The sequence below is a fragment of the Miniopterus natalensis genome, chromosome 4, assembly GCF_054644295.1.
Source record: "Miniopterus natalensis isolate mMinNat1 chromosome 4, mMinNat1.hap1, whole genome shotgun sequence".
Taxonomy (NCBI): Eukaryota; Metazoa; Chordata; class Mammalia; order Chiroptera; family Miniopteridae; genus Miniopterus; species Miniopterus natalensis.
Window position 1 is genome coordinate 59,186,903 of NC_142084.1, and position 25,652 is coordinate 59,212,554.

Below are 25,652 nucleotides of genomic sequence, written 5' to 3' on the forward strand. Positions count from 1 at the left end.
CACAGCTCAGTCAAGTCACACAGCTGGAAATTTGTAGAGGCAGAGGCGAATTTGCATGGTCTCTCGTGAGCTGAGCCCCTGACGACCACCTTCACGGACTACAAATCCCGTCATGCAGTGGGGGCGCGCCGAGAGCCTAGGACCCACCCCGCCCCTCAACAGGCCCCGCCCCCGGCCCCGGCCCCGCCCCCTCCTGCCGCAGCCCCCTACCGCCCGGTCAGCCCCGAAGAGTTGCCCGGTGCCTAAGGCAGACGGAAGCCGAGCGAGAGTCTCGGTGGCGGCGGCAGGATGGGAGACTCCAAAGTGAAAGTGGCCGTCCGGATCCGGCCCATGAACCGAAGAGGTGAGAACCGAGCCCGCCCGGGGCCGCCGCAGCGGAGGCGGCAGGTGCCTGGTGCGCCCCTTCGCGGCGGCCGCCGTGTGGGGTCCCGCCGCCCCGCCCCTGGAGTCCGCATCCGGGCTGGAGGGCGGCCGGCGCACCCCGAAATCTTGTCCCCCACTCCCGCCCCTCCTGTGCGGGACGCCCCTCCCCTCGTCTGCCCCGCGTCCCGGGGAGCTGCGGGCCCCACGTCCCGCTCCGCTGCCCCTTCCGCCCTTTCGCCCGCCCCGCCCCGGCGCCCTTTCGCCCTCTCGCTTCCCCCTGCCCTTCCAGGAGGGCGCCCTAATCCCTCGACCCGGGCTCTCTTCCCCCGCCCCCCCATTCCCCTGGCCCTTGCCCCGCTGGGTCCCCGCTGTCTCCTCGCCAGCTGTCAGCGCGCCCCCGCCCCTTGGGTCCTCGCCCCTCCGGCCTGGCGGGGACCTCCAGGGACGCTGAAGCCCCACGTCACCGCCCAGTCGCCCTAACGCGGCACTTTGGTGGCTCGCGGCAGGAAAAATGGCAGGGGATGTGGTTTACTCCTGGGGAAGCACTCAAGTGCAAAAATTCCTCGCCTTGCTTTTTCACTGTGCATTTCTTTAGCCTGGACGGCCATAAAGAGTTGCACATACTTTGATTGAAGTTGGGTAAAAGAGATGTCTCCCTACTCCCACATTTTTGACTGTTGAGAAAGTTTTGTTTTTGCTTGAAGTCATATTGCTCATCTCTCAACAATAAATAGTTTTAGGTGCCAAGATTCTTGTGAAATTGTATCTTTCAGACATTCTCTCCATTCTGCAGGGAGGGTAGAGACAGCAGATAATCCAAGTACGTTTTAAATCCTCTTTAGACTGTCAGATGGAGTGGAGAGAAGCCCAACTAGAACTCCAGGAGAAGGTGGGCTGGGTCTCAGCTTTAATGCTTAACTAGCAGTATGACTGGGCAAGTTACTTTAAAGGAGATAACATATTTGAAAACAGTTTTTGTATAAGGTTATATTATTGGGGGTCACTATTATAATCCCAGGAGATGACTTCAAAAGACTCTTTTTTTTGTTTTTTTTTAAATATATCTTTATTGATTCAGAGAGAGGAAGGGAGAGGGAGAGAGAGATAGAAACATCAATGATGAGAGAGTCGTTGATCAGCTGCCTCTTGCACGCCCCTGACTGGGAATCAAGCCCGCAACCTGGCCATGTGCCCTGACTGGGAATCGAACCCTGATCGCCTGGATCCTAGGTTGACGCTCAACCGCTGAGCCACGTCTGGCCAGGCAAAAAGACTTTTAACTAATCAGAATCATTTGTATGTACCAGAGTCATGTTCTAAGTCAGATTTTCAACTCCTGTGCCGCAAGAATTTTTAAAACATGCAATACCTGACTATTTAGCCAGGGGCACTGACTTATTTTCCCTTAGATTGTCAAATAAAAAAATGACAACAGCCAACACAATAGCCATCCGTTGTGACTGAATCAAAATCATACCTATTTTTTGTTAGATCAGCAAAATTATAATATTTTTTTGGTGTGCAGAAGAATTCTGGTAATTAGTTTATGTGTGCCATGAGATGAAAAAGGTTGAAAAGCAGTGTTCTAAGTTACTCTTTGTTCATAATCAAGTGTTGCTTAAGTAGAAATCATGAGTTGTTTTCCAGCTTTCCTTTTCTTTGCTGTCTTTTGTGTTTAGTGAGATATACAGGTCAACCAGTTAATATATACTTTGTTGGTTTGTCTTTTTCTTGGGAGTTGGTTTATCTCTTTTCTTGGAGTTACACCTATTGGAATTGGTGAGTCCTTCTGTCCCTGGAGGTCAGCTTGAGGCTGTCAGGTGACAAAGAAGAATTTTGCCCTTAGAACTTAAACTAGTTTAGTCTTGACCTCACTAGCTCCATGCTCTGACAAAATGAAAGAATTGAAAGGAACTTAGAAAGTTTTCAAAAGCTTGTCTTCTTCAGTGTTCAGGCATCTTAAAATCACCTTAAGTTTATAACCATCACAGTGATTAAGAAACCTTAAAAAAAAACCAAAAAAAAACACGAAGCCACATAAAACACAACTGATCTCGGATTTGATTCTGAAGAGATGATTTTAGCACATTCTTAAAATTCCTTTTTCATAAAAAGTTTGGAAATGTCAGTGCTAAAAAGAGGCAGTTAACCAACCACCGCAAAAAACCTATGTCAGATAGAATCCTTCCTTCTCCCCCTCCCCCAATGGGTTTCAGTTTTTGAGGGGAGGTACTATCATTTTTACTTATAAATTGCCATTAATTAGATTGTAATAATGATCAGTATCAGAGTTTCGAGGGATGCATAGAATAATAATTTTAGCTATGGAATGAAGGTTAGCTTTTCCGTTGGCTGAACATATTTTATAATTAAGGTTTGCACATAGACCCATTACCCAGTAAATAGAAGTGCATTATTTGTGGTAAACTGACTCATTCATTCAGTGCCATCTCTTAGGTAGCCTTATATTTCCTCAAGGCACACGGACTTCTTTTTTTCAGTGATTGCCACAGATAATTAGAATTGGTTCTATTTCTATTTTGTCACTCGGTAGTCATTCACATAAATCTAGAGGTTTTTGTAGAACGCAATGTAGTGAAATTCTAAAGCCAGTAATATTTAAGCTTCTATCTAGAGTTTGTTAAAAAGGCTAAAGCAAAACCATATTCTTTCCCAGTAATTTTGAAAAGAATCATATTGCTTTGACCAATTATTGCTTCTAGGAAAATTAATGTATTAAGTAATAGTATATAATTAGGGCAAACAGTAAACTTTTAGTCCTAATTGTTTCTCTGTTAATATATTAGTGTAGGAAATGAACCTCAGAAATGACTCTTCAAAACCAAGAGTAAGATGAGAATGGGGTACTGGGATGATGTAGTTTTACTGTACAGACTTTGATATTTGGAATCACATTAGCTACTGTTTGAGGAAAAGCTGAAATTTGCAAGAAGCTTTTAGCGTACTATTGAGTTCTTCACGTGATTCAGTATCTGTGCTTAGGTGTTAAGGTAGCTAGGTGGTTTACTATTTCACATTTATCATGGAAGTAAGAGTGTTTCAGTCCTTCTTACTAAATTAAATAGCAAGAGTTGTAATGGTTAATGAATATGCTTTTGTCTGGAATATTTTTCTTGGTACAGATTTTAACATTATACTAACAAAACAAAAAATAAAAAGGAAAGTCTCTGACATCCTTCCATCTTGACAATTCATACTCTCATTTTCTTATTTCCATTCCAATGTGTGTTCACGTGCATATGTAATTTTATAGTTTTAATTTTGCTTTTGTTCATTTGAAATATGAATTTAAGCTAAAGAAAAAAAGGTAAACTTGTTTTGCCACGAGCTCTTGAAGTTAGTTCTATTTGCAAATATTGTTTGTCATTTATCTTTTAGACTTGCACAACTCACCAGGTAACTCTGGTTGTGTTCTTCTATATACTGTAAAGAACACCCATTCATACATTATTAATCAGTCTAATTATTAAATGAACTGAAAGTTTTACAAGCATACTTGATGGTACTAGCTAGATCAGTGACACTCTCCTGTTTAGGAATTTGATGTTTTGTAACTTTAGGTGGTTTAAAAAACATTTGATATTTATTGATTGCCTGCTGGGTGTGTAGCTTATATTAGATATTATGGGATCTTACTACCTTTCCTCAAGGAGCTTCCATGTTTAAATATGTATAAGATCAACTTCCAAAATTTAATAAACCTATATAAAAAGTATATGGAAAATACCTTTGCTGTCCACCTACCCTAAGGTGGTGAAATCAGAAATTACACTAGAAATTTAGCTAGAGAGAAAAACAGTGAAATGGGTTATTGCAGGTGTTAGTAAGCATGGACAATATATATTTATTTCATCAGGCATTTCTCAAAGGTTTACTTTGCAATTTTATAGTACTTGATGCAGTGAAAAACACAGAGAAATATGTGATATCTAGTAGAAGTCATTGCATAAGTAAATTACTATCTGGTATCAGTGGAAAGACTATTATATAGCTATTAAAAATGATGGAAATCAAAACTGTTTTACAAGGAAGACTGTTTTCTTGTTAGAAGTAGAAGCAGAATGTAATATAGTATGTGTAACTACTGAATCTACTGTTATGGTGGTCTATTAAATCTACTGTTATGATTATTATATAAAAATGTAAACAGGAATGGGCAAGGGCTAGAAAGAAACATGAAAAAATGAGATTGATTATTCTCTTTGGGAGAATTTTGTTTCCAAAAAAACTTTCTCTTAGTTTCAAAATGTTCAGTGTCTTTAAAGTGTGCTTTATGGTTCATGCTCATGAGGAAATGACTGTCATGTGAAAAGATAAGATTAAAAGGTAAACACCTATAGCAGATTGCTAGGTAACTAAGTGCCAGGTGAATGATAGGGAAATACAGGAATTTAGAGGAGGAAAAGATCCCTGGAAGCTGGATGATTAGGGGAGGCTTCTCTGGGGTGGGAGAACTTTGGTTGGACTTGGAGGAGGGAGCTTATGATTGGAACGGGTGCAAGGTGGGAGGGAGGGGAAAGCATTGGTTCTTTGAGGAGGAAGTTTGGCCTGAGAGCATAGGCACAGACACAGGAATGAGCCAGGCAAGTTTAGGCAGCAGAGACCAGCTCAGCCTGCCAGAAAGGAGCGTCCTGTGAGGTTGACTGGAGAAGGATGAGTTTAGGAGGGCAGGGTGAAATTACAGGGAGCCCTGATGCTGGCTAGGCCCGGAAGCCTGGGTTTAGGTGGCTGGTCCATGCGCTCTAATTTAGCTGTTTAGAACTTCCTCTGGGTCTCGAACACAAGCATGAAGGAGAAAGATTGCCAGATCTCAGGGCAAGATTGCAGGCCTGGGTAGATGAACTGATTCAGGATATAGCTGGGCAGCGTTTAACAGCGCATGATGAAAATGAAGCCGTGCGAATGGGCAAAGTCAGGAGGCCGGTCAAAACTGAGTAAGCAATCATGAATCAAGAGACAAGGTAAAACTGAGGCTGCTTCCATATCTGGACTATTGTAAATAATGCTGCAGTGAACATAGTGCATATATCTTTTCAAATTAGTGTTTTGGATTTCTTTGGGTACATACCCAGAAGTGGAATTGCTGGGTCATAAGGTTTTTAATTTTTTGAGGAACTCCATACTGTATTCTGTAGTGGCTGCACCAGTTTACAGTGACACCAACAGTGCATGAGGGTTCCCTTTTCAAATAAGTCAGAAAAAAACAAATACCACATGATTTCACTTATATGTGGAATCTTAAAAACAAAATAAGCCAACAAACTCAACAGAAACAAACTTATAAGATACAGAGAACAAACTGCCAGATGGGATGGTGAAAAAGGTGAAGGGATTAAGAAGTACAAATTGGCACTTAGAAAAATAGTCACAGGGATATAAAGCACAGCATAGGGAATATAGTCAATAACAATAAGTATGTATGGTGTCAGGTGGATACTGGACTTATCAGAGTGTTCACTTTGTTATATAAATGTCTAATCACTATGTTGTACACCTAAAACTAATATATTGTATGTCAGCTGTAATTGAAAAATTAAAAGAAAATTTTTTTAAAGACAAGGTAAAATTGAAGAGGTAGGAGGAACCTTAGAAGACCCTGGCAGTCAGTGAAGAAACAGCTAATCCTTAGGAAATGAAGGGGCAGGGTGGGAGAGGCGAATCTGTTTGAAACAGGAAGGTGTTTTTGACCCTGAGGCCAATGGTGATTCTTTGGCCTTTTCAGAGAGAACTGATGGTGGAGTTAAAGATGACTGGATGGAAATTTCTGACATGTTTTCTAAAACAGAAGATACTTGTTTTCCTAGCAGCTGCTTGATATGCTAATGGAAATGAGACACACATCTATTACAGCATTCTTTTGTTTCTACCATCAACTCAGTGACTGAAATTGGAATTTATACACATAGGAACAGAGGCTTTTGGAGGAGAAGGTTCAATTTTATGAAATAAAATAATATAAAAATGTGTTTGAATTGGCATTTATTTTCGCCCCCTCACCTCCATAAAACAGTGGCTAATGTGTAACTTTTCCAGTTCTTAAATTCTGAAGATGGAAGAAACCACTGACAAAACTATTTGTTAAGCAGATGAACTGAGATGTTTATTGAGTGGAAATGGATTTATTATTATTGATCTTTATGCTTCCCAATCAAGTCTCCTTGTGTTTAACAGAGCACGTTCTTTAAAAACTTGGCAAAGGTGATCACTGTAATCTATGGGGAAGTGTGCAAAGCTAACTGGTATATGAGACACAAATCCATGACTTAATTGGTACTGGGCTCTAACTCTCAAAAGCTGTAGATATCGTTAAAAAATGGTATTGATTAGCTCATTCAATTCAATACATGTTGATTGAAGAAAAAGTGATAGCTACTTCTTTAGAGCTTTCTATTTGTGAGCTACAGAGTTTGGTGCTTTTTATTAGTATTTTATCCTTCAAACAAAACCTTGAAAAAGATAGTTATATCCCGGCCGGGCGTGCCTCAGCAATTGAACATGGACCTAGGATCCAGGGGATGGAGGTTCGATTCCCGGTCAGCGCACATACCCGGGTTGTGGGCGCGATCTCCAGCTGGGGGCGTGCAGGAGGCAGCGGATCAATGACTCTCTCATCATTGGTGTTTCTATCTCTCCCTCTCCCTTCCTCTCTCTGAATCAATAAAGATATATTTTTTAAAAAAAATAGTTAATAGAATTTCTATTTAACAGAATCTCAGAGAGGTTAACTCCCCAGAATTATAAAACCAGTATTTTGGATATTGAATTTCACCTACTTTGCCATTAAAGCCTGTACTTGTACTATTATATTGGACATGATGACCTTTAAGGGGACCTCACGTTCCTGGATTTACATAATTTTCAAAGATGTGCAGGATACACATGAAGCATAAGTCATGATCTTTGACCAAAGGAGTGCACTGTTTTGTTGGTAATAAGAGATTCACAGGTGAGTCAATTATAAGAATATATGTACAGTGCCACGATGACCGTGCATTCTGAATTAAAGAAATGGGGGTGGGCCTTCAGAATGACGAGGAATGAGTTGAAGACAGTGGCAGGGAGGAAGGGATGGCATTTGGGGCGTACAACAGGAGATGTAGAAATTAGCAAAATGTGAGTGTAGGAATTAGCAAGACATTTGCAAGAACAGTGAAGAAATTAGATGTAAAAATTCAGACAGCAGGAAGGATAAAGAATCTGTATAATTCATAGTTGTTGAGAGGTAACTGTGCTGACATGGTCCCAAGCCCTGAATTTGATTATTTCATTTAATCCTCACAACAATGCTAGGAAGCATTTATACTGCAATTCCATTTTACCGATGAGGAAACTTGCCCCAAATCACATAACTACAAAGTGGAGAAACTGGCAATTGGAACCTAGGCGGTTCAACTCCAGAGCCTAAGCCCTTAAATTCTATGCTTTCTTGGAAAAGTTGGGAGAGTATAGGGAGTGAGGGATGAGAAAAGTGATGAAAGTTGCCTTTACTGAAGTAGAGAGGTTGGTGGGGAGTAGAGGGATATGAAGTTATTTAAGTGAGGTACAGGCAGATTGAGAAGGGTGTCAAACCTGGTTTGAGGAGTATCGTGACTATAGGTTTTGGAATAGAGCAGTGGCATTGTTAAAGTGGTGCTTTAGGAAGATAAATTGCTCTGTGTGTCTTTACTGTGCCCACAAACTAGTAAGTTAGCTTGCTACTGTTTCATGGGTGCTGGTAGAAGACATGGGACTTCTGGGCCAGAGGACATATTCATGGCACAGCAAGCAGCGTGAGCAGTTCCCCTTGCCTGCAAACCCCACTGGGGTGATGGATGCCGTGCAAGGTTGCATCTGAGGGGCACTGAGTTTGGGGAATCCTTTGCCTTAAATGGTGAGCAAGCCTGCTCGTTGTCCTGAAGGAAGAACTAGTTCCTCAAGGTTGCTGGCTGCAAACACGTTTCTGAGAGATGGGCTGGCTAAAGAGCTTTTATGCCTTGCATTCTAGATTTATCCGGATAGACTATGTCAAGGTGATTTGCAAAGCTTCTGATTAAGATGACTAAGCGAGTGAATGCTGGTGGCATTAACTGAGATCAGAGGTATAGGAGAAGCAGGTTTTAGGGTGGAGGTACGGGAAATGACGAGTACTGTTCTTGAACATTCAACAGTATTAATCTGTGTTTCTCATGTGCATGTACTGTACCTATAGCTGTGAATAAGATACAGTGCATGCCCAGAAGAAACTCAACAGACTTGTTGACTTTTAGGTGTCTGAAGTGCAGCCAAGTGGATGGGTCTAAAAGGCTGTTGTATATATGAGTCTGAAACAGAGGGACTGGAGATACATGTAGATTTGGGAGTCATTACTATATTTAGAAGATAGAACACCAAATTAAGGCATGTTCTTTATTTGGAAAGGGGAGGACGCAGAGGCCAAAAAGAAAGACATAAGGAGAAGCAGGTACTTGAAAGTAATCGGGAAGCCCAAGGGGTAAAATGTGTCCAAAAAATGCCAGTAGTTAGATATCACAGGAGTGGCATGTATGATAATACTGAGTTGTCTTCTGTGGATTTAGCTTGATGGCAGTCAGTGGTCATCTTCAGGAGAATAATTTTGACGGAATGAATGAGTCTTGGTGTGTTGGCAGTGAGCTGAGAAATAAGTGGGAGCGCCAATGTGGAGGCAGTGAGTTACGTGAATATTCTCTCACAAAGCTCCATGTAAAAGCGAAGGGTGAAGAGTGGTATTCAGAGATGTAGTTAGGAACAGGCCTTTTTTTTTTTTTTTTTTTTTTTTTTAAAGTCTGGGAGATGTTTGAGCTTTGTTATAGACAGACAGAGCCAACAGACAGGGAACCTTTTCAAATATGAGAGGAAGAGGATAATTATATAATGGGAAAGCCCTGGAGTGCTTAATTTTCTTGAATGTGAGGTTATTAATTAAGAGTAAGAAGAATTGGGTTGGCTGAGATCTTCAGAGTAGAAATGTGGTTGAAAGATTCTAACCATATTTTATATCTGTTGAGTGCAGTGGGGTCATTCCTTCTAAGTTTTTAAAGATACAATTCACATGTCAGAAGTGTACAATTCAGTGGCTTTTAGTGTATTTGCAGAGTTGTGCAACCATCACCACTATCCAATTCCAGAACGTTTTCACCATTCCAAAGAGAGACTCTGTCCCATTAGCAGTCACTCTTCACCCACCCCCCACTCCAGTACCCTCCCCCTCCTTCCAGCTCCTGGCAACCTGTAATCTACTTCTAGTCTCTGGATTTGCCTATTTCGGACATTTCATATGAATGAAATCATACAGTATGTGGACTTTTGTATTAGATTTTTTTCACTTGGCATATTGTATTTAGGGCTTATTCATGTTGTAGCATCAATCAGTACTTCCTTTTTTTAAAAGTTTTTATTTATTGATTTGAGAGAGAGAGAAATCGATTTGTTTTTCCACATATTTATGCATTCATTCATTCATTCATTGGTTGATTCTTGTATGTGTCCTGACCTGGGATCAAACCCGAAACCTTGATATATCTGTTTGATGTTCTAACCAACTGAGTTACCTGGCCAGGGCCAATACTTTATTCCTTTAAAAAAAAATTATCTTTATTGTTGAAAGTATTACAGATGTCCCTCTTCTTCCCCCCCCTTTAATCCCCTCCACCCAGAATCATCCCCCTTGCCCCCCAGGCCTTCTGCACACTATTGTCTGTCCATGGGTTAAATAATAGCCTGTGGTGTGGATATGTCTTATTTTGTTTGCCTGTTCATCAGTTGGTGGGCATTTGGCTCGTTTCCACTTTCTGGTGATTATAAATAATACTGCTATGAACATTTGTATATAAGTTTTTGTGTAGATGTATATTTCCATTTCTCTTGGGTACATAGAATTGGAATTGCTGGCTCATATAGTAACTCTAACTTTTAAGGAGCTGTTTGTTTTGTTTGTGTGTTTTTTTAAAATGTCTTTATTGATTTCAGAGAGAGGAGGGAAAGGGAGAGAGAGATAGAAACATCAATGATGGGAGTCATTGACTGGCTGCCTCCTGCACGCCGCCTACTGGGGATCGAGCCTGAGACCTGGGCATGTGCCCTGACTGGGAATTGAACCTGGATCTCCTGGATCATAGGTCGATGCTCAACTGCTGAGCCACACTAGCTGGGCATAAGGAACTGTTAAGTTGTTTTCCAAAATGACTACACCATTTTACAATCCCACCAAAATGTATGAAGGCTCCAATTTCTCCATGTCCATACCAACACTTGTTACTGTCTCTCTTTTTGATTATTGCCTCCCTAGTGGGTGTGAAGTGGTATCTCATTGCGGTTTTTATTTTCGTTTCCCCAGTGTCTAATGATATTGAGCACCATTTCATGTGTTTATTAGCCATTTGTATATTTTTGGAGAGGTCTCTATTCAAACCCTATTTTTAAAATTGAGTTGTCTTTTTATTATTGAGTTGTAAGACCTCTTTATATGTTCTAGATACCAATCCCTTATCAGATATATGATTTGCAGATGTTTTCTTGATTTTTGTGGGTTAACTTTTCATTCTCTTAATGGTGTCCTTTGTAGCACAAAGTTTTTCATTTTGATGTGGTCCAGTCCAATTTATCTGTTTTCTTCTGTTGCTTATGCTTTTGATGTTGTATCTAAGAAACCAATACCTAACCCAAGGTCATGTGGATTTATGCCTATGTTTTCTTCTAAGGGTTTTATAATTTTAGCTCTTACATTTAGGCTTTGGTCCATTTGGAGTTAATTTTTGAATGTGATATGAGGTAGAGGTCCAGTTTTATTCTTTAGAATGTGGATATCCAGTTGTCCCAGCACCATTTGTTGAAAAGACTGTACTTTTCACATTGGATTGTTTTGGCACTCTTGTTGAAAATTAGTTGACCATAAATGTGACAGTATATTTCTGGACTCTCAGTTCTATTTCATTGACTTATATGTCTATCTTTATGTAGTACCACACTGTTTTGATTACTGTAGCTTAGTAGTAAGTTTGAAATTGGTAAGTGTAGTCTTTCTGTTTTGTTCTTCTTTTCCAAGGTTGTTTTGGCTATTCTGGCTTTGCCTTATACATTTTAAATACCTATTTCCTAGCCCTCTGAAGTTGATTAGTTTTTGAATATACACATTATATTTTGGGCAATATGGATTATTTTAGTTATTTTCTTACTATAAACTCTATTCCCCTTATCAACCGTCATGCCTTGGATCTTCCTTCATTCTTCAGTCTTTTCTTTAGCAATATTAGAGCTTAATTATATTTTTGTCTTATATTTATTTATTGAATAGATTTTTATGTTCACTGGTAAAAACATAAAAGTAGGTTATTAGGATATTTTATATATCTCTTACTGGAAAGCAAACCAACAGTTTGCTTTTTACCTATGTGGCATCACATAATTTTGTTTCTCCCTGAGTTAGTGGGCCTTAAGGGGGTCCTAAGCAGCTTATAAGTATAGTAAAGAAGTATAAGTCATATTCCCTATGCTGCCAATAGTAATATTACATTCCACTTGGGAAAACAAGCCCTTTATACATGAAATATTAATGATGAACATTTTGCGTATATGAGCATGCATAGACGTGTAGAAGTATTAGGCATGTGACACAAATTAGTTGGAACTAGAACCATAGATAGCATGTGAGTTTTGCAATTTAATTAAAATGTGAGTCTTACAAATAAGTTACTCTCTTTTAAAAATTGTGAATTTAAGAGTAAGTTATAGTTAGCTTTTTAGGAATGTGACTGGTATGAAAAGGGAGGTACATTTATGTAGTAGATTCGATTTGAAAATAATTATTAATTTTCTGGAGAATTAGAAAAGCAGATTACTAGACAGGCAACTCAGAATTATTTTGTCCACACTGAGAATGATGCACATCCTCAGTTGGAACATGAGTTATGTAAAGGGAGTGTCCCAGGTCCTGCCTGTCTTTTACTATGAAGTCATTGGGGAACGAGTCATAGCTGACTTATGCATTGAAGAAAGACTTGTTTCAAATTATTGTCCACTTTGCAAGGTGACTAATTTGCTGGCTGAATAAGCTGAATTGTCAGCTGTACATATTTTAATATTCAACTTGAGGAACTTGACCTAGAAAAGGAATCCTGTTTGGGAAATAATGTGGGATCTTTAATGTTGGTGAAGTAAATTTTTCTTTCTTTTTCTTTCAAGGACTTGTGGATACATCAAAGCATTCATGGTTTTGAGTACTATAAATTAAATTTGATTAGTCATGACATAAGCTTATAGTACTACTTAATTTTAAGATCATTCTAGTTTTTAATTGGTTTCCAGATATATCCTAATGAAATCCCAATCTCATTATTTTAAGCTTCACTAGGAATGAACTGTTGTCCATGTGTTACTTATTATAATAATGATGAGTATTTGGTGCTTTTTTTTTTATTGTGGTAAAGTACACATAGCATAAAATTTACCATCTTAAACCATTTTTAAGTGTACAGTTCAGTGACATAAAGTACATTCACATTGTTATGCAACTGCCACCACTTTTCAACTCTAGAACTACTTTTATCTTACAAAACTGAAACTCTGTACCCATGAATCATTAACACCCCATTGCCCCTGCAGCCCAGCCCCTGGCAACTACCATCCAGCTTTCTGTCTCTATGAATTTGACTACTCTAGGCACCTCATATAAGTGGAACCATACAGTATTTGTCCTTTTGTGACTGCTCGTTGCACTTAGCACAATGCTTTCAGGGTTTATCTTTATTTTAGCAGAATTTCATTCCTTTTTAAGGTTGAGTAATGTTCTGTTAAATGTATATACCATGCTTTGTCTATCCATTTATTCCTCAGTGGTCAGTTGGCTTGCTTCCACCTTTTGGCTATGGTGAATAATGGTGCTATGAAATGGGTGCACTTCAGTGCTGCTTTTGTAAAGGCAGTGAACACCAGCTAATGCTTATCTTTTTAATCTAAGCATTATTACAAATGAAGAGGAAGATGTTGATCTTTCGGATTTTGGTGTGTTTTTTTCATTAAAAAAAAATTAAAATTTAGATTAAGGCCTAAAGTTGTAATTGCTATTTAATCACTGCTTTGCTTTCTTAAGCCATATACAGCAAGAAGTTTTTCATGGAGAAAGTGTCATATTTAGAATCTTGTAGCTGTATAATTTAATTCAACCAACTAGTAGCATTTGATAGTAGACTAGCTATAGCATTTTATATTAAAATGCTGTCATATACTTGACCCTTAGACTCTTTTCAGATCTCACCAATTTATTTGCTTGGGTGTTTGTGTCCTTGACATTCTACCCATATTCTAAACAGTCTTGTGAAAAGCCTTCTCTTAATATCTATGTATCAGTCAACAGAGCTGGGATGGGGATTTTGTTTGATAATCAAAACTTAGCTAATAAAGAAGTAAAGATAGTTGTTTACATTTAAAAGGCCACCTTTGATGTAAGTTAGAGATAGGGACATTTGTAAGTATTGTACACTTGAGGACAAAATGAGTTTAGGTTGGATATATTAGTTATTAGGCGATTCTTTTTATATTATATACGATTTTCCAGGGTTTGGTTCCTTTATCATGCTACTTAATGCTTACAAATTATTGGTTGTATCTAATGAAGTCATGAAAGGGAGGAGGAAAGAGCTGTGAACAGGATAGGGGAAAAGCATACAAATATTAAAGAAAAATGTTTGGATCCCTTCTTAATTCAAAAGAATTTGAAATGAAGGCAGAGAACTACTCTGGGGGGTTGGGAGTACTTGATTTGCAGTTTTTCAGGCAGTCATTCCTGATACATACTTATGCATACATGCAGCTCCTCTGCTCAGACCAAACGTTCTTGCAAGAAACTAATAACCAACTTTGTGGTGAGTGGTGAGATAGATTCTGAGTCATAGTAGTTTCCAGAGAGTTGATAATACACTTGTTATAATACAGATTTGACTGTAAGGGGCCAGCCAATACAGTATGGTCAGAGACCATTGAGGGTTAGTATTAACAAAGTATGGTGACTGCAAACTTTGTTGAGCTCTGGGCCTAAGGAAAAGAAAGAAATAAATTTTCGTGTTTGAAAAGTTTTGCAGTGTGGCTGAGACTTGCTTGCCACATTTCTTGTATAGTCTAGAGTGGATTTAAACACGGAGCATTAATGCTAGTTGACTACAGTGGAACATACTCCTTTTTGGTGGTTAGTCTTCCACACCTCGGTAAAACATAGCCTTGATGTTTTCCTTTCTGCCCTCTTTGCCTGAAAAATGTGTTGGCTAAAAAAAAAAAGACCACTACATTTTTTGTACTTCTGAGTTATATTTTTGACAACTAACAAAGAATAACTGATACAAAAAAAGTTCAGTTGTGCCAGGCACAGGGAGGGAAATTTTTTTTTTGCATTTGTTTCAGTTATGTAAGTTAAAAAAAAAAAAGAAATGACATTTCCTGGCAGTGGACATACTTTAAAGTTATAATGATAATGTGACATTTGGCCAAGGTTCTTTGGGAAATACAAAATGACTGCAGTGTAGTACATCTCCTTCATTAAATCGTATCTTTGGGTAGTGGAGATAAGGCAAACAGAAAGTTTCATTCTTTGGGTCAGAAAAATATAAAAATATAAAAATATGAGACCATAAACATGGCTTATATTAAAAAAGCTTTAGTGAGGTATAATTTACATATAGTACAATCCATCCATTCACTGGTTTTTATTATGCTCATGCTAGTTGTGCAGATGTCAGCATAATCAATTTTAGTACGTATTTATCACCCCCAATAGAAAACCGTATCTCCTAGCAGTTACTCCCCAGCCCTGGGCAATAACTAGTCCATTTTCTGTTTCTATTTGCCTATTTTGGACATTTGAAATAAGTGGAATCCTACAATATAATATGTAGTCTCTTGTGGCTGGCTTTCACTTAGCACAAGCTTCATCCATGTTGTAGTATGTATCAGTACTTATTTCTTTTAATAACCAGATAATGTTCTGTTTTATGGATATACCACCTTTATCCACTCATTAGTTGATGGACAGTTGGGTTGTTTCCACTTTTTGGCTGTTATGAATAGCCATATAATACTGTTATGAACATTCATGTACAAACTTTTGTGTGGACATAGGTTGTCATTTCTCTTGGGTATATATCTAGAAGTGTGAATTGCTGGGTCATATGCTAACTCTATATTTAACTTTGAGGAACTGTCAGGCTGTTTTCCAAAGTGACTGCACTATTTTACATTCCCACCAATAATGTATGAAGGTTCCAATTTCCCCAAATCCTTGTTATTTATTATCTGTCTTTTTTATTATAGTTATGCTAGTGGTATGAAGTGGTATCTCATTGTGGTTTTGATTTGCATTTCTCCAGTGTCTAATGATGTAAACTGTTTGTGCTTATTGGCCATTTTTGTATCTTTTCTGGAGAGCTGTCTATTCAGATCCTTCGCCCATTTAAAAATTAGGTTATTTGTTTTTTAATTAATGAGTTGTAAGAGTTCTTTCTATTTTCTGATATAAGTATATGATTTACAGATAGTTTCTTAATTCTGTGGGTTGTCTTTTTACTCTCTTGATGGTGTATGTCCTTTGAAGCACAAAAGTTTTTCATTTTGATGTGGTCCAATTTATCTGTTTTTTCTTTTGTTGCTTGTGATTTTGGTGTCTAAAAACCATTACCTAACTCCAAGTTATGTGGATTTACCCTTATGTTTTCTTCAAAGAGTTTTATAGTTTTAGTTCTTAAACATTTATGTCTATGATCTATTGGAGTTAATTTTTGCATATGATGTTAGTAAGGGGTCTGACTTCCTTCTTTTGCATGTGGATATCCAGTTGTCCCAGTACCATTTGTTGAAGAGACTATACTTTCCTCATTGGATTGTCTTGACATCATTGTCAAAATTATTTGGCTGTAAATGTGACAGTATAGTTTTGGATTCTCTGTTCCATTGATCTGCCTGTCCTTCTGTTCTTATGTTAGTACCATACTGTCTTGATTACCATAGTTTTGTAGTAAGTTTGGAGTTGGTGAATATTGCCTTTCTACTTTGTTTTTCTCTTTCAAGATTGTTTTGGCTATTCTGGATCTCATGCATTTTCATACAGATTTTAGGATCAGCTTGTTAATTTTTTGGGGGGGAAAAAAAGCCAGTTGGGATTTTGATAAGGGATTGCCTTGAATCGTGAACATAAATGTCTTTCTAATTGTTTAAGTCTTTAATTTCTTTGAACAGTGTTTTAGAATTGTCAGTGTACATGTCTTGTACTTCTTTTAAATTTATGTTTTTAAATCTTTTTGATGCTATTATAAATGAAATTGTTGCCTTAATTTTATTTCTGGATTTTTTTCTTTTTTTAAAATTTTATTTATTAATTTTAGAGAGAGAAAGGAAGGGGGAGAGAGAGAGATTGATTTGTTCTTCCACTTATTTTTTGGTTGCTTCTTGTATGTGCCCTGACTGGGGATCGAACCCACAACCTTGGCCTATCGGGACGACGCTCTAACCAACCGAGCTACCATGCCAGGACCATATTTCTGGATTTTTCGTTGCTGATGTATAGAAACACTACTAGTTTTTGTATATTGATCTTGCGTTCTACAACTTTTCAGAACTTGTTTATTCTAGTAGTCTTTCAGTGCATTCCTTAGGGTTTTCTGTATATAAGATCATATCATCTGCAAAGAGAGATAGTTTTACTTCTCTTTAATCTGGATGCCCTTTATTTGTTTTTCTTGCTTAACTGCTCTGACCAGACTCTAGTACAGTATTGAATAGAATTTGCAGCACTAGACATCCTTGTCTTATTCCTGATGTTAGAGGGTAAGCCATGCAGTCTTTCACCATTAAGTGTAATGTTAGTTGCAGTTTTTTGTAGATGCCCTTTATCGGGTTGAGGAAATGTCCTATTCCTAGTTTGTTGAGTGTGTTTATCATGAAAGAGTGTTGGATTTTTGTCAAATGCTTTCTGAAATAAACTACTTTAAAAATGATTATTTTTCCTTTTTTTTTTATCTGCAGAAATTGACTTGCATACCAAATGTGTGGTGGATGTAGATGCAAACAAGGTTATTCTTAATCCTGTAAATACTAATCTTTCCAAAGGAGATGCCCGGTAAGTTAAGAAACATTGTTATGATCAATGGATTTTTAAATGACTGAAAGCAACAATGGCTGCTGAATTGAGTTCTTGGCAAATATTGAATGCTTACTAAGTAGAGACATATTGCTGTCAGGTTGAAGAGATGAGGTCTATAATATGGAATGACTAAGTGCCAGAATGAATTTTTTAGACTATGTTAGAAGCTCAGAGAAGAGAGCTTAGATTAGATGGTGAAGTAACTGAGGAAGGCTTGAAGGAGATGGTGCTGGCTGGAGAATTAAGTAAGATGTAAATGGGAAGAAGTGGAGTAGAAGGGAAAGCTTTTAGGTTGTTCCTCAACTTAGGTTGCTTTTCACTTCTGCCAGTTCGAAGCTTATGTGTCAATCAGCACATTTCAAGTGCTGCCATCTACCTTAAGGCGTTTCTGCAGCCTTCAGTGATTTTTTTTTTTTAAGTATGTTTTTATTGATTTTAGAGAGAAAGGAAGGGAGAGCGAGAGAAACAGTGATGAGAAACATTGATCGGTTGCCTCCTGCACGCTCCCTACCGGGGATCGAGCCCACAACCTGGACATGTGCCCTGACTAGGAATTGAACTGGCAACCCTTCGGTGTATGGAGTGATGTCCAACCAACTGAGCCCCACAGGCCAGGGCTTTTAAAAAATTTTATTTTGAGAGTATGTTTACCAAAGCTGGGAACAGTGAAACAAGGAGAGGCTTAGGACAAAAGAAGCAACGGGAGAGCCTAGGCGGGGCTGCTTTGGCTCTCTAGAAATGTTATAGGAAAGAAATGATCCAAGACGGGCTGTTGTCAGCTCACTGGAGAGTCAGAGAAAAGGGGGCCTTGCGGACAGGTTCAGGGGGTTTGCCCAGGATGAGCCGCTGCTGCCCACTGCTGCTTTGGTTGCAAGTCTCCTGGGGTCCCTTAGAGTTTAGGAGATGCACCCCTGTGGGGGAAGAAGAAGTGGAGGGGAAAGACGAGGGCTTGCTCCTGGGAGGGAGAGCATGCTTAGTGATTCTTTTTAAAATTCCTGTTAGCAATAATTTCTACTACCTAATTTAATTATTATATATTGTTTTGGATTGTTCATTTTAGCTTTCCAGTAGATGTTAGGCTTTGAGGGAAGGGACTCTGTCAGGGCTTGAGGAATATTTAAGCATCACTTTTGAATTTGGATCATAATACAGCATGAACAAAAGGGAGGGCAAGAAGGTATAAAGAAAGTGAATTTGGGAAGAAGGAAGAGATTAATTTTTTTTTCTCAACAAGCACAGGGAAATTAATTAAATAAACTGGGATCAAGTTATAGAAAATCTTGAAAGTAGATCAGGAAATGTAGCCACTGTTTTTAGGGATAAGATGTCACCTTTGACAGTTTTTGAATATTGCGATTAGGAAGGTGGATTAGGAAAAGCTCTCAGTTGGCAGTGTAGAGAGTGGGTCAAAGTGGGGCAAAGGGTGGCTTTTTATAGACTAGCTATATCAGAGATGTTTTTGTACTCACCCAGGAAGTGGAGAACACAAGCTAGAGAGACAGCGGGCCTGCCATGATGCTTTGCAAAGAGTAGATACTTCATCAATACTTGTAGAAACAATGTTGTATGTGGAAATATGTACACCATAAATGTTCTTTGGAGTTGAATTGAGTTGACAAAAGCACCGGACTTGGAGACAGAAAATCTGAAATCGAATCCGCACTTAACTGTGTTATTGTACTTAGTTATTTTTAACTTTTTTGAGCCTCATTTATGTGATTCCTACCTTACCTGTCTCATAGAGGTGTTTTCTGAAGATCAAATTAGTGATTGTTAAAGTGCTTTATAAAGTGTTTTATAAATGGTCAGCTTTGTTGTTATTGCTGTAGAGATACTTCTGCATTTCTAGAATGTGGGTACTATCAGAGCTGTTTGTTTATTAGAGTGTGAAGGGTATAGGTGGTTCAGAAATGATACTGGAATTTTGAGCCTGCTAATTGAATGACCATTGTCCTGAGTATTACTTGAAATTATTAATTTTGGGGGCTGTTATTGCTCTTAGGCTTTTCAGCCTGTAGGCTGTTGCTTAATTTGGAAATGTGGGCACCTCTGAACAAACTTGGCAATATCTTGTGGTAGACAGAGTTTGGGCTTTATACATAGACTGACTTGGATTCAAATCCTGGCTTTGCCAGTTGCTAGCATGGTCACCTACCTGTGTTCCTTGCTTATAAAGTGTGTTTTCTATTGCTGCATAACCAATTACCTCAGAAACCCAGTGGCTAAAGCAACCATAATCATTTATTATCTCATGATTTCTATGGGTCAGGAATTCAGACAGGACTCAGTGGGAATTATCTCTGCTCCATGCTGTCTGAGGCTTAGCTGGAAGACTTGAAGGCTGGAGGCTGTAATCATCTGGACAAGGCTTAGTCACCCATGTCTGGTAGTTGATGCTGCTTGTTGGCTGGCGATGTCACTGGGGCAGTGGGCACAATACCTACTCACAATCTGGGGCAAGGTTCCAAGAGCAGGGATCTGGAGAGAGTTGAGAAAGCTGGGTGGGAGCAGTATTGTTTTCTATGTCCCAACCTTGAGAGTCATGCAGTGTCATTTCTGTCACATTTTCTTGCTCAAGGCTGGTATAAAACTACATGGTTTCAAGAAGAGGAAATGGACTCATCTCTCAATGTAGAGCTTGATCGTCACATTAAAAAAACAGTTGGGATGGCATCTGTGTTGTTGTGTTAGAAAACATTCTGCCGCAAATGTCTCATAGTATCTACCTGATAATGTTGTTGTGAGAATAAAATAAGCACATAGAAGCTAAAAATAAGGTTTTCTTTCCTTTAGAGATCTTTACATCTCAGGGATTTTTGAAAGAATTAAATAGCACTCTTTGGTTCCATAGAGTATCTTGCATGGCTCTTTTTTTTCCCATACTCTGAAAATACAAATCGAGTATTGCTCAGTGCTGTAGAGTACCATCTGATGAAAAATTTAACAGTGACAATTTCCACTAAGGTTGGTTGGTTTTTGTTGAAGTAGTGTTAAGAAGCACAGCTTTTTTTAAAAAAACAGCATTTTTGTTAAAGTATGTAATACACATATAGAAAAGTGTATATAACCTGCTGAATTTTCTTTAAACATACTCCAATAACAAGCACCCAGATAAAGCACAAGAACATTACTATCATGACAAAAGACCATCTCATGGGAAGTGCTTTTTCTTTTAATGTAATATCAAGGTGAAAAGAGAAAATAGAAATTTTGGAATGTAGCAGTTCAGTGATATATGTTCACTTCATTAAATTTGAGGAAAAATAGGAAAGTACAAATTAAAAGCTATTTTATATGATATGGGATTGATTATGGTTTAGCTTATAGAATGACTGACTACTCCATAAAACAAGTTATGGTTTTGTAGAAGCTGTGCTTGTAGCTAGAGAGCCAGGGATTTGAAATTGACGTGTAAGTGAAATATTTGAGTCAGTGTAAATCACTAGTGAGAAAGGCTCAAATTAATATTTTTCCTTTAAAAGCTACAATATCCTCGCTTTTAGAATAGTAGCCAATTCTATGAATCTAAAACTGCGACTAATTTTATATGTATACTTAACAACTAAAGTTAGTATACCTTGAAAGTAAACATATATTTTAAAACAATGGTTTATATCTTTTTCTTATTAATTTTGCATTCACTTCTGAAAGTTTCATAATTTGATGTTTATGCTTATTAAAACTAATAGAAGCCTAGTGGTTAACTAATAGAAACTAATGGTTAAATGAGTAGGTAAGCCATTTCCAGTTTAACAGCTTAATTATGGGGATTTGAGGAACATTTTTGCTATGATATATGTGGAATTTCAAAACTGTTTTGAAAAATAAGATGCTTAAAATTCAGAAAATTGATAGTACAAAGCTAATGAGATTTAAAATGCTGACTTTGGTGGCTGGTTCCATTCTGGGTCAAGGCACATACCCAGGTTGCGGGTTCGATCCCCATTTGGGGCGCCTGCAGGAGGCAGCCAGTCAATGTTTCTCTCACATCGATATCTCTGTGTGTCTCTCTCTGAAAATCAATCAATCACAAAAAAAGGAAAAAAGCTGACTTTGGAGCCAGGCATTCTGGGTTGAATCCCAGCTACACCACGTAACATGTGTGATACGGAGCAAGTCACTTAATTGTCCTCTGCCTCAGTTTATTCATCTGTAAAGTGGAGATTATAATAGTACCCGCCTATAGGTTGTTATGAGGATTAAACAAGTTAAAATAGGTAAAATTGCAGTGCCTATTTATTTATAATAAACCATATATAAACTAGCTATTATTTGAGTATTACTGTTATTGTTATTATGGCCTATATTTAAGTTGTTGTTCATGGTATGTTTAGTGAGCTAAAATATTACTTCCTAAAGGAGGTAAAAACAAATTTTAAACCAAAATGTATTCAATACTTAAGTATACATGCCTATCAAGAAATTACCTAGCTTTATAAAAATTTCAGCCTTGCAGAGTCAGAAACTATTTTATCTAGTTTGCTCAAAGTTGATGAGGCTCTTAGTCCCTTACATGCCATCAGGTAGAGAGATAGGATCCTTTATTTTATGTTTACAGTAAATAAAATATTAATCCTTGCAATCTGGGCTTCTCTTCTTAGTATCAACTAACTTGGGAAACCAGGTCAAAGCATTGCTTGTGAACAAGGAAAAGAACAAAGGGACATTTGTCAAATACTGAAAAGATTAAGGATGACTCTATGCCACAGCATGCTATTCCAACACTCTAGTGACTGACATGCACCAGATCAGTCTTTTTCTTATACGTATAGTACTGGAAGTTTATTTAATCTATTTGTTTTCTCATGCACAGGTACACTGTTTATACCACTAATAGTACAATTAAATGTCTTTTTTAATTACCTTTTTGTCCTGCGTCAAGTTAGTTTTCTAGATTGGTCCTTGGGGTTTTCTAAGTCTTTATCAGCAATGTATGTACAATCATCTTTTAAATGACTAATTCATTATCTATTCTTAGATTTTTACAAGTGTAATTCTCAATGTGTGGTTCTTAGCATTTAAGAGTTTTAAGTCCCTTTTGTAACTAGTTAGAGTAGTACCATCATGTAGAACAGTCCCCCTTTAAATAACGCAATAAATCCTTAAGCCGTATTTTGTTTGCATTATATCTTAAAACCTATGAAAATTTTATCCTGTAATAAAATGTTAATGGTAGTTAGCCTGTCACCATGACAGGACAAAATAGTTGTTTTTTTAACTGTATTTAAAATTTTTTTTTCCTTTCTGTTGAATTAATTGGAATAACAGTGGTTAACAAATTATACAGGTTTCAGGTGCAAAAATTCTACAACACATCATCTGTGCACTGTATTGTGTGTTCACCACCCCAAGTCAAGTCTCCATCAATCACCATTTGTCCATCTCCCCCCATGTCCTCCCCCACCCTCCACCCCCTGCATTGGCTCTTCAATGCTTCCACACAGGGTTGGTATGTGTCACTTCTGTTTGCATAGAATTCATTGGCCAGAGGAAGTCACATGACCAGACCTATCTTTGTGAGTACCTGGAGGGAAAGGTTTCGAAATAGTTTCTTAGGCCAAGTTTTATCTTCTGCCTTTTGCCTCATTCCCTTCTCTACCCACCAAACAGGCCTTTCCTGCTAACTCAGGCTAAAAGGTTGATTAAGATACTTAAAATGTTGTTTTAAAGGGGAGTAAGGTGTGATTTCCCATGGAGAGTGGCTGCCTCCACTTTATGAAACAGTTTTGTTTATAAAAGTTATGTATAAGTGAGTTTGGAAATGGGAATGCATTTTCCCATAGGAACCAATAGTCGTTTCTAGTAAAAATGCTGTTCTATTAAAAAAGTGACTAGTTTGGGCCACGACTCATATAATAACACTTTTTTATTTTGGTCTGTAGGCGAAGTGCCTTGAGTACCTACTTCCCATTTCGCCACACATAATAGTAAAAAGACGTGTAAGTTGAGATTGAATAAAATTAGTAGTTTTCACTCCTTCTTGAGGATGTTTTGAAGTGAAAAGGATTTTATTTTTTTGGTGCGGTGTGGTGATAAAGAATGCAGTGACTACCAGAAACTGGTATATTTTGGTGTCACTATGCCAAAGGTGTTAGCAGTTTTACCTACCATCACTTTTGCACCATTAGGGCAAATACCAACACAGTGAAAAGGCAGATGTCTCAGTATTACAAAAATAGTTTTGACCTCGCGATTCCAGAAAAGCTCTGGGGGACCCCCAGGAGTTCTCATACCACAATTTGAGAACCACATTTAGGGATTAATATCATTAATAAACTCTGAGAAATGAATGGATGTCTTTGGTGTGTTTATTTTTAAACCACTTTATTGAGATATAATATACACCATGTAATTAATTCCTTTAAAGCGAACACTTCAGAGAAAATACCTGTTGAGGTTTGCCCATCCTGGACGTTTCACATGAATGGGATTACACAATTTGTGGTCTTCCGTAACTGGGTTCTTTCAGTGAGCATGATGTTTTGAGGTGTATCTTTGCTGCAGCATTTATCAGTACATTCCTTTTTATGCTGGAGATCCATTTCACTGTTTCGTTTATTCATTCATCAGTTCATGGATATTTGGATTGCTTCCACTTTTTTGGCCCTTAGAGGACTAATGCTGCTATGAACACTTGTGTAAAAGTCTTTGTGTGGATATATGTTTTCTTTTCTCTTAGGTACATAACCACAGGTGGAATTGCTGGGTCATATGGTAACTCCATGCTTAACCTTTGAGTAACTGCCAGCTTGTTTTCCAAAGCAGCTGCACCATTGCATATTTTCACCATCAGTGTATGAGGATTCCAATTTCTTTTGCTTTTTAAAGAACACATTTACTATAAGGAAATTGATGGTGACTCTGGCTAATGGAAGAGTGGATATCCCTGCCTGAAGGCATTCAGATTACAACTAAAAAGCAAAACAAAACATTGTGCTCTCCAAACAAAACAGTCTTGGCCAGATTCAGTCCTTGGCTTACTGATTTGGAACCCCAGGTTCTAATATACTTTTCTATTGAGCAGTAAGTACTTCTTATAAGTTTTAAAAAATACAGTATTCAAAAGACTTAAAAAATAAATCATTTTTATGTACCTATCACTCAGTTTCACAAATCATTACCAATACAATTTAAGCCTTCTGTGAACTACCTCTCAATTTTAATCCCTTTCCCCCCTACCACAGTTAACCACTTAGCTGAATTTGTTTTTTATCTTTCCCTTGTATTTCTTTACATTTTCATATATATATTTGTAAATTGCACAATATTACGTGTACACAAATGCCTTTTTCTGGTAAAAGGTCATATGTGACTCAAAAAAGACACTACTCAATATATAATGCCTGTTTTTTTTAATAAACTTTAAAAAAAATTATTGATTTGAGAGAGAGAAGAAGGGAAGGAGAGAGAGAAAGAAAGAAACATTAATTTGTTGTTCTGCTTGTTTATACATTCCTTGCTTGATTCTTGTATGTGCCCTGACTGGGGATGGAACCCCAACCTTAGCATATCGGATGCGCTACCAGGCTGCGCTACCTAGTCAGGGCCAGTGCCTGGTTTTTAAAGGCAAAAAGAAAAATAATACTATAAATTTATCTTGGGAAGGAAAGGTAAAAGTTGTTGTTTTATCAAATACTCTGTTCCTCCTTTTTTCCTCTTAAAAAAATAAAAACACAACAAAAGCTTTTCCCTTCTAATTTATTATTAGAAGTATATCCCAAGCAGGAATGGCAGTGAAATGTGTTTTAGTGTACTTTCAGTTCTTCGAACAGACTGTGGATCAGTGAGCCTGTTCAGAGGTAACCACGCTTTAATGCCAGAACTAAACCTGAAAGGGAAAGAAATCCTCAGCATAAATTCCACTTTTCAACCTATTGGTCAGTTAATTCATTTTCTTTTTCAGCCTTGTTTTCTGTCTTGTGTGTATGTGTGTGTGTGTGAACACTAGAGTTTCTCTTATAATTCTTTCCTTATTACCCTGCTCCATCAAGTGTAAGATTTTAAGACCAGAATTTTCTTAAGTAGAAAACATTTGGAGAGTTACACTTCAAGATCATAATGAACCTGAACACTGATTTCTGTAGCATTTTGTGAAATGACCTGTTTTTTGGTATGTGTTAGAGAGATTCTCCAATATGGACAGAATAAG

General features: G+C 37.9%; 1 protein-coding gene across 1 annotated transcript in view; it reads left to right on the forward strand.

The window, feature by feature from the left end:
- Positions 1-288: 288 nt before the first annotated feature.
- KIF13B (kinesin family member 13B) overlaps positions 289-25,652 on the forward strand; it is a 176,526-nt gene continuing 151,162 nt past the window's right edge. The window contains exons 1-2 of the mRNA XM_087816562.1: positions 289-343; positions 17,386-17,479. Coding sequence (XP_087672688.1) covers positions 289-343; positions 17,386-17,479 — 149 coding nt within the window. The remainder of the gene's footprint in view (positions 344-17,385; positions 17,480-25,652) is intronic.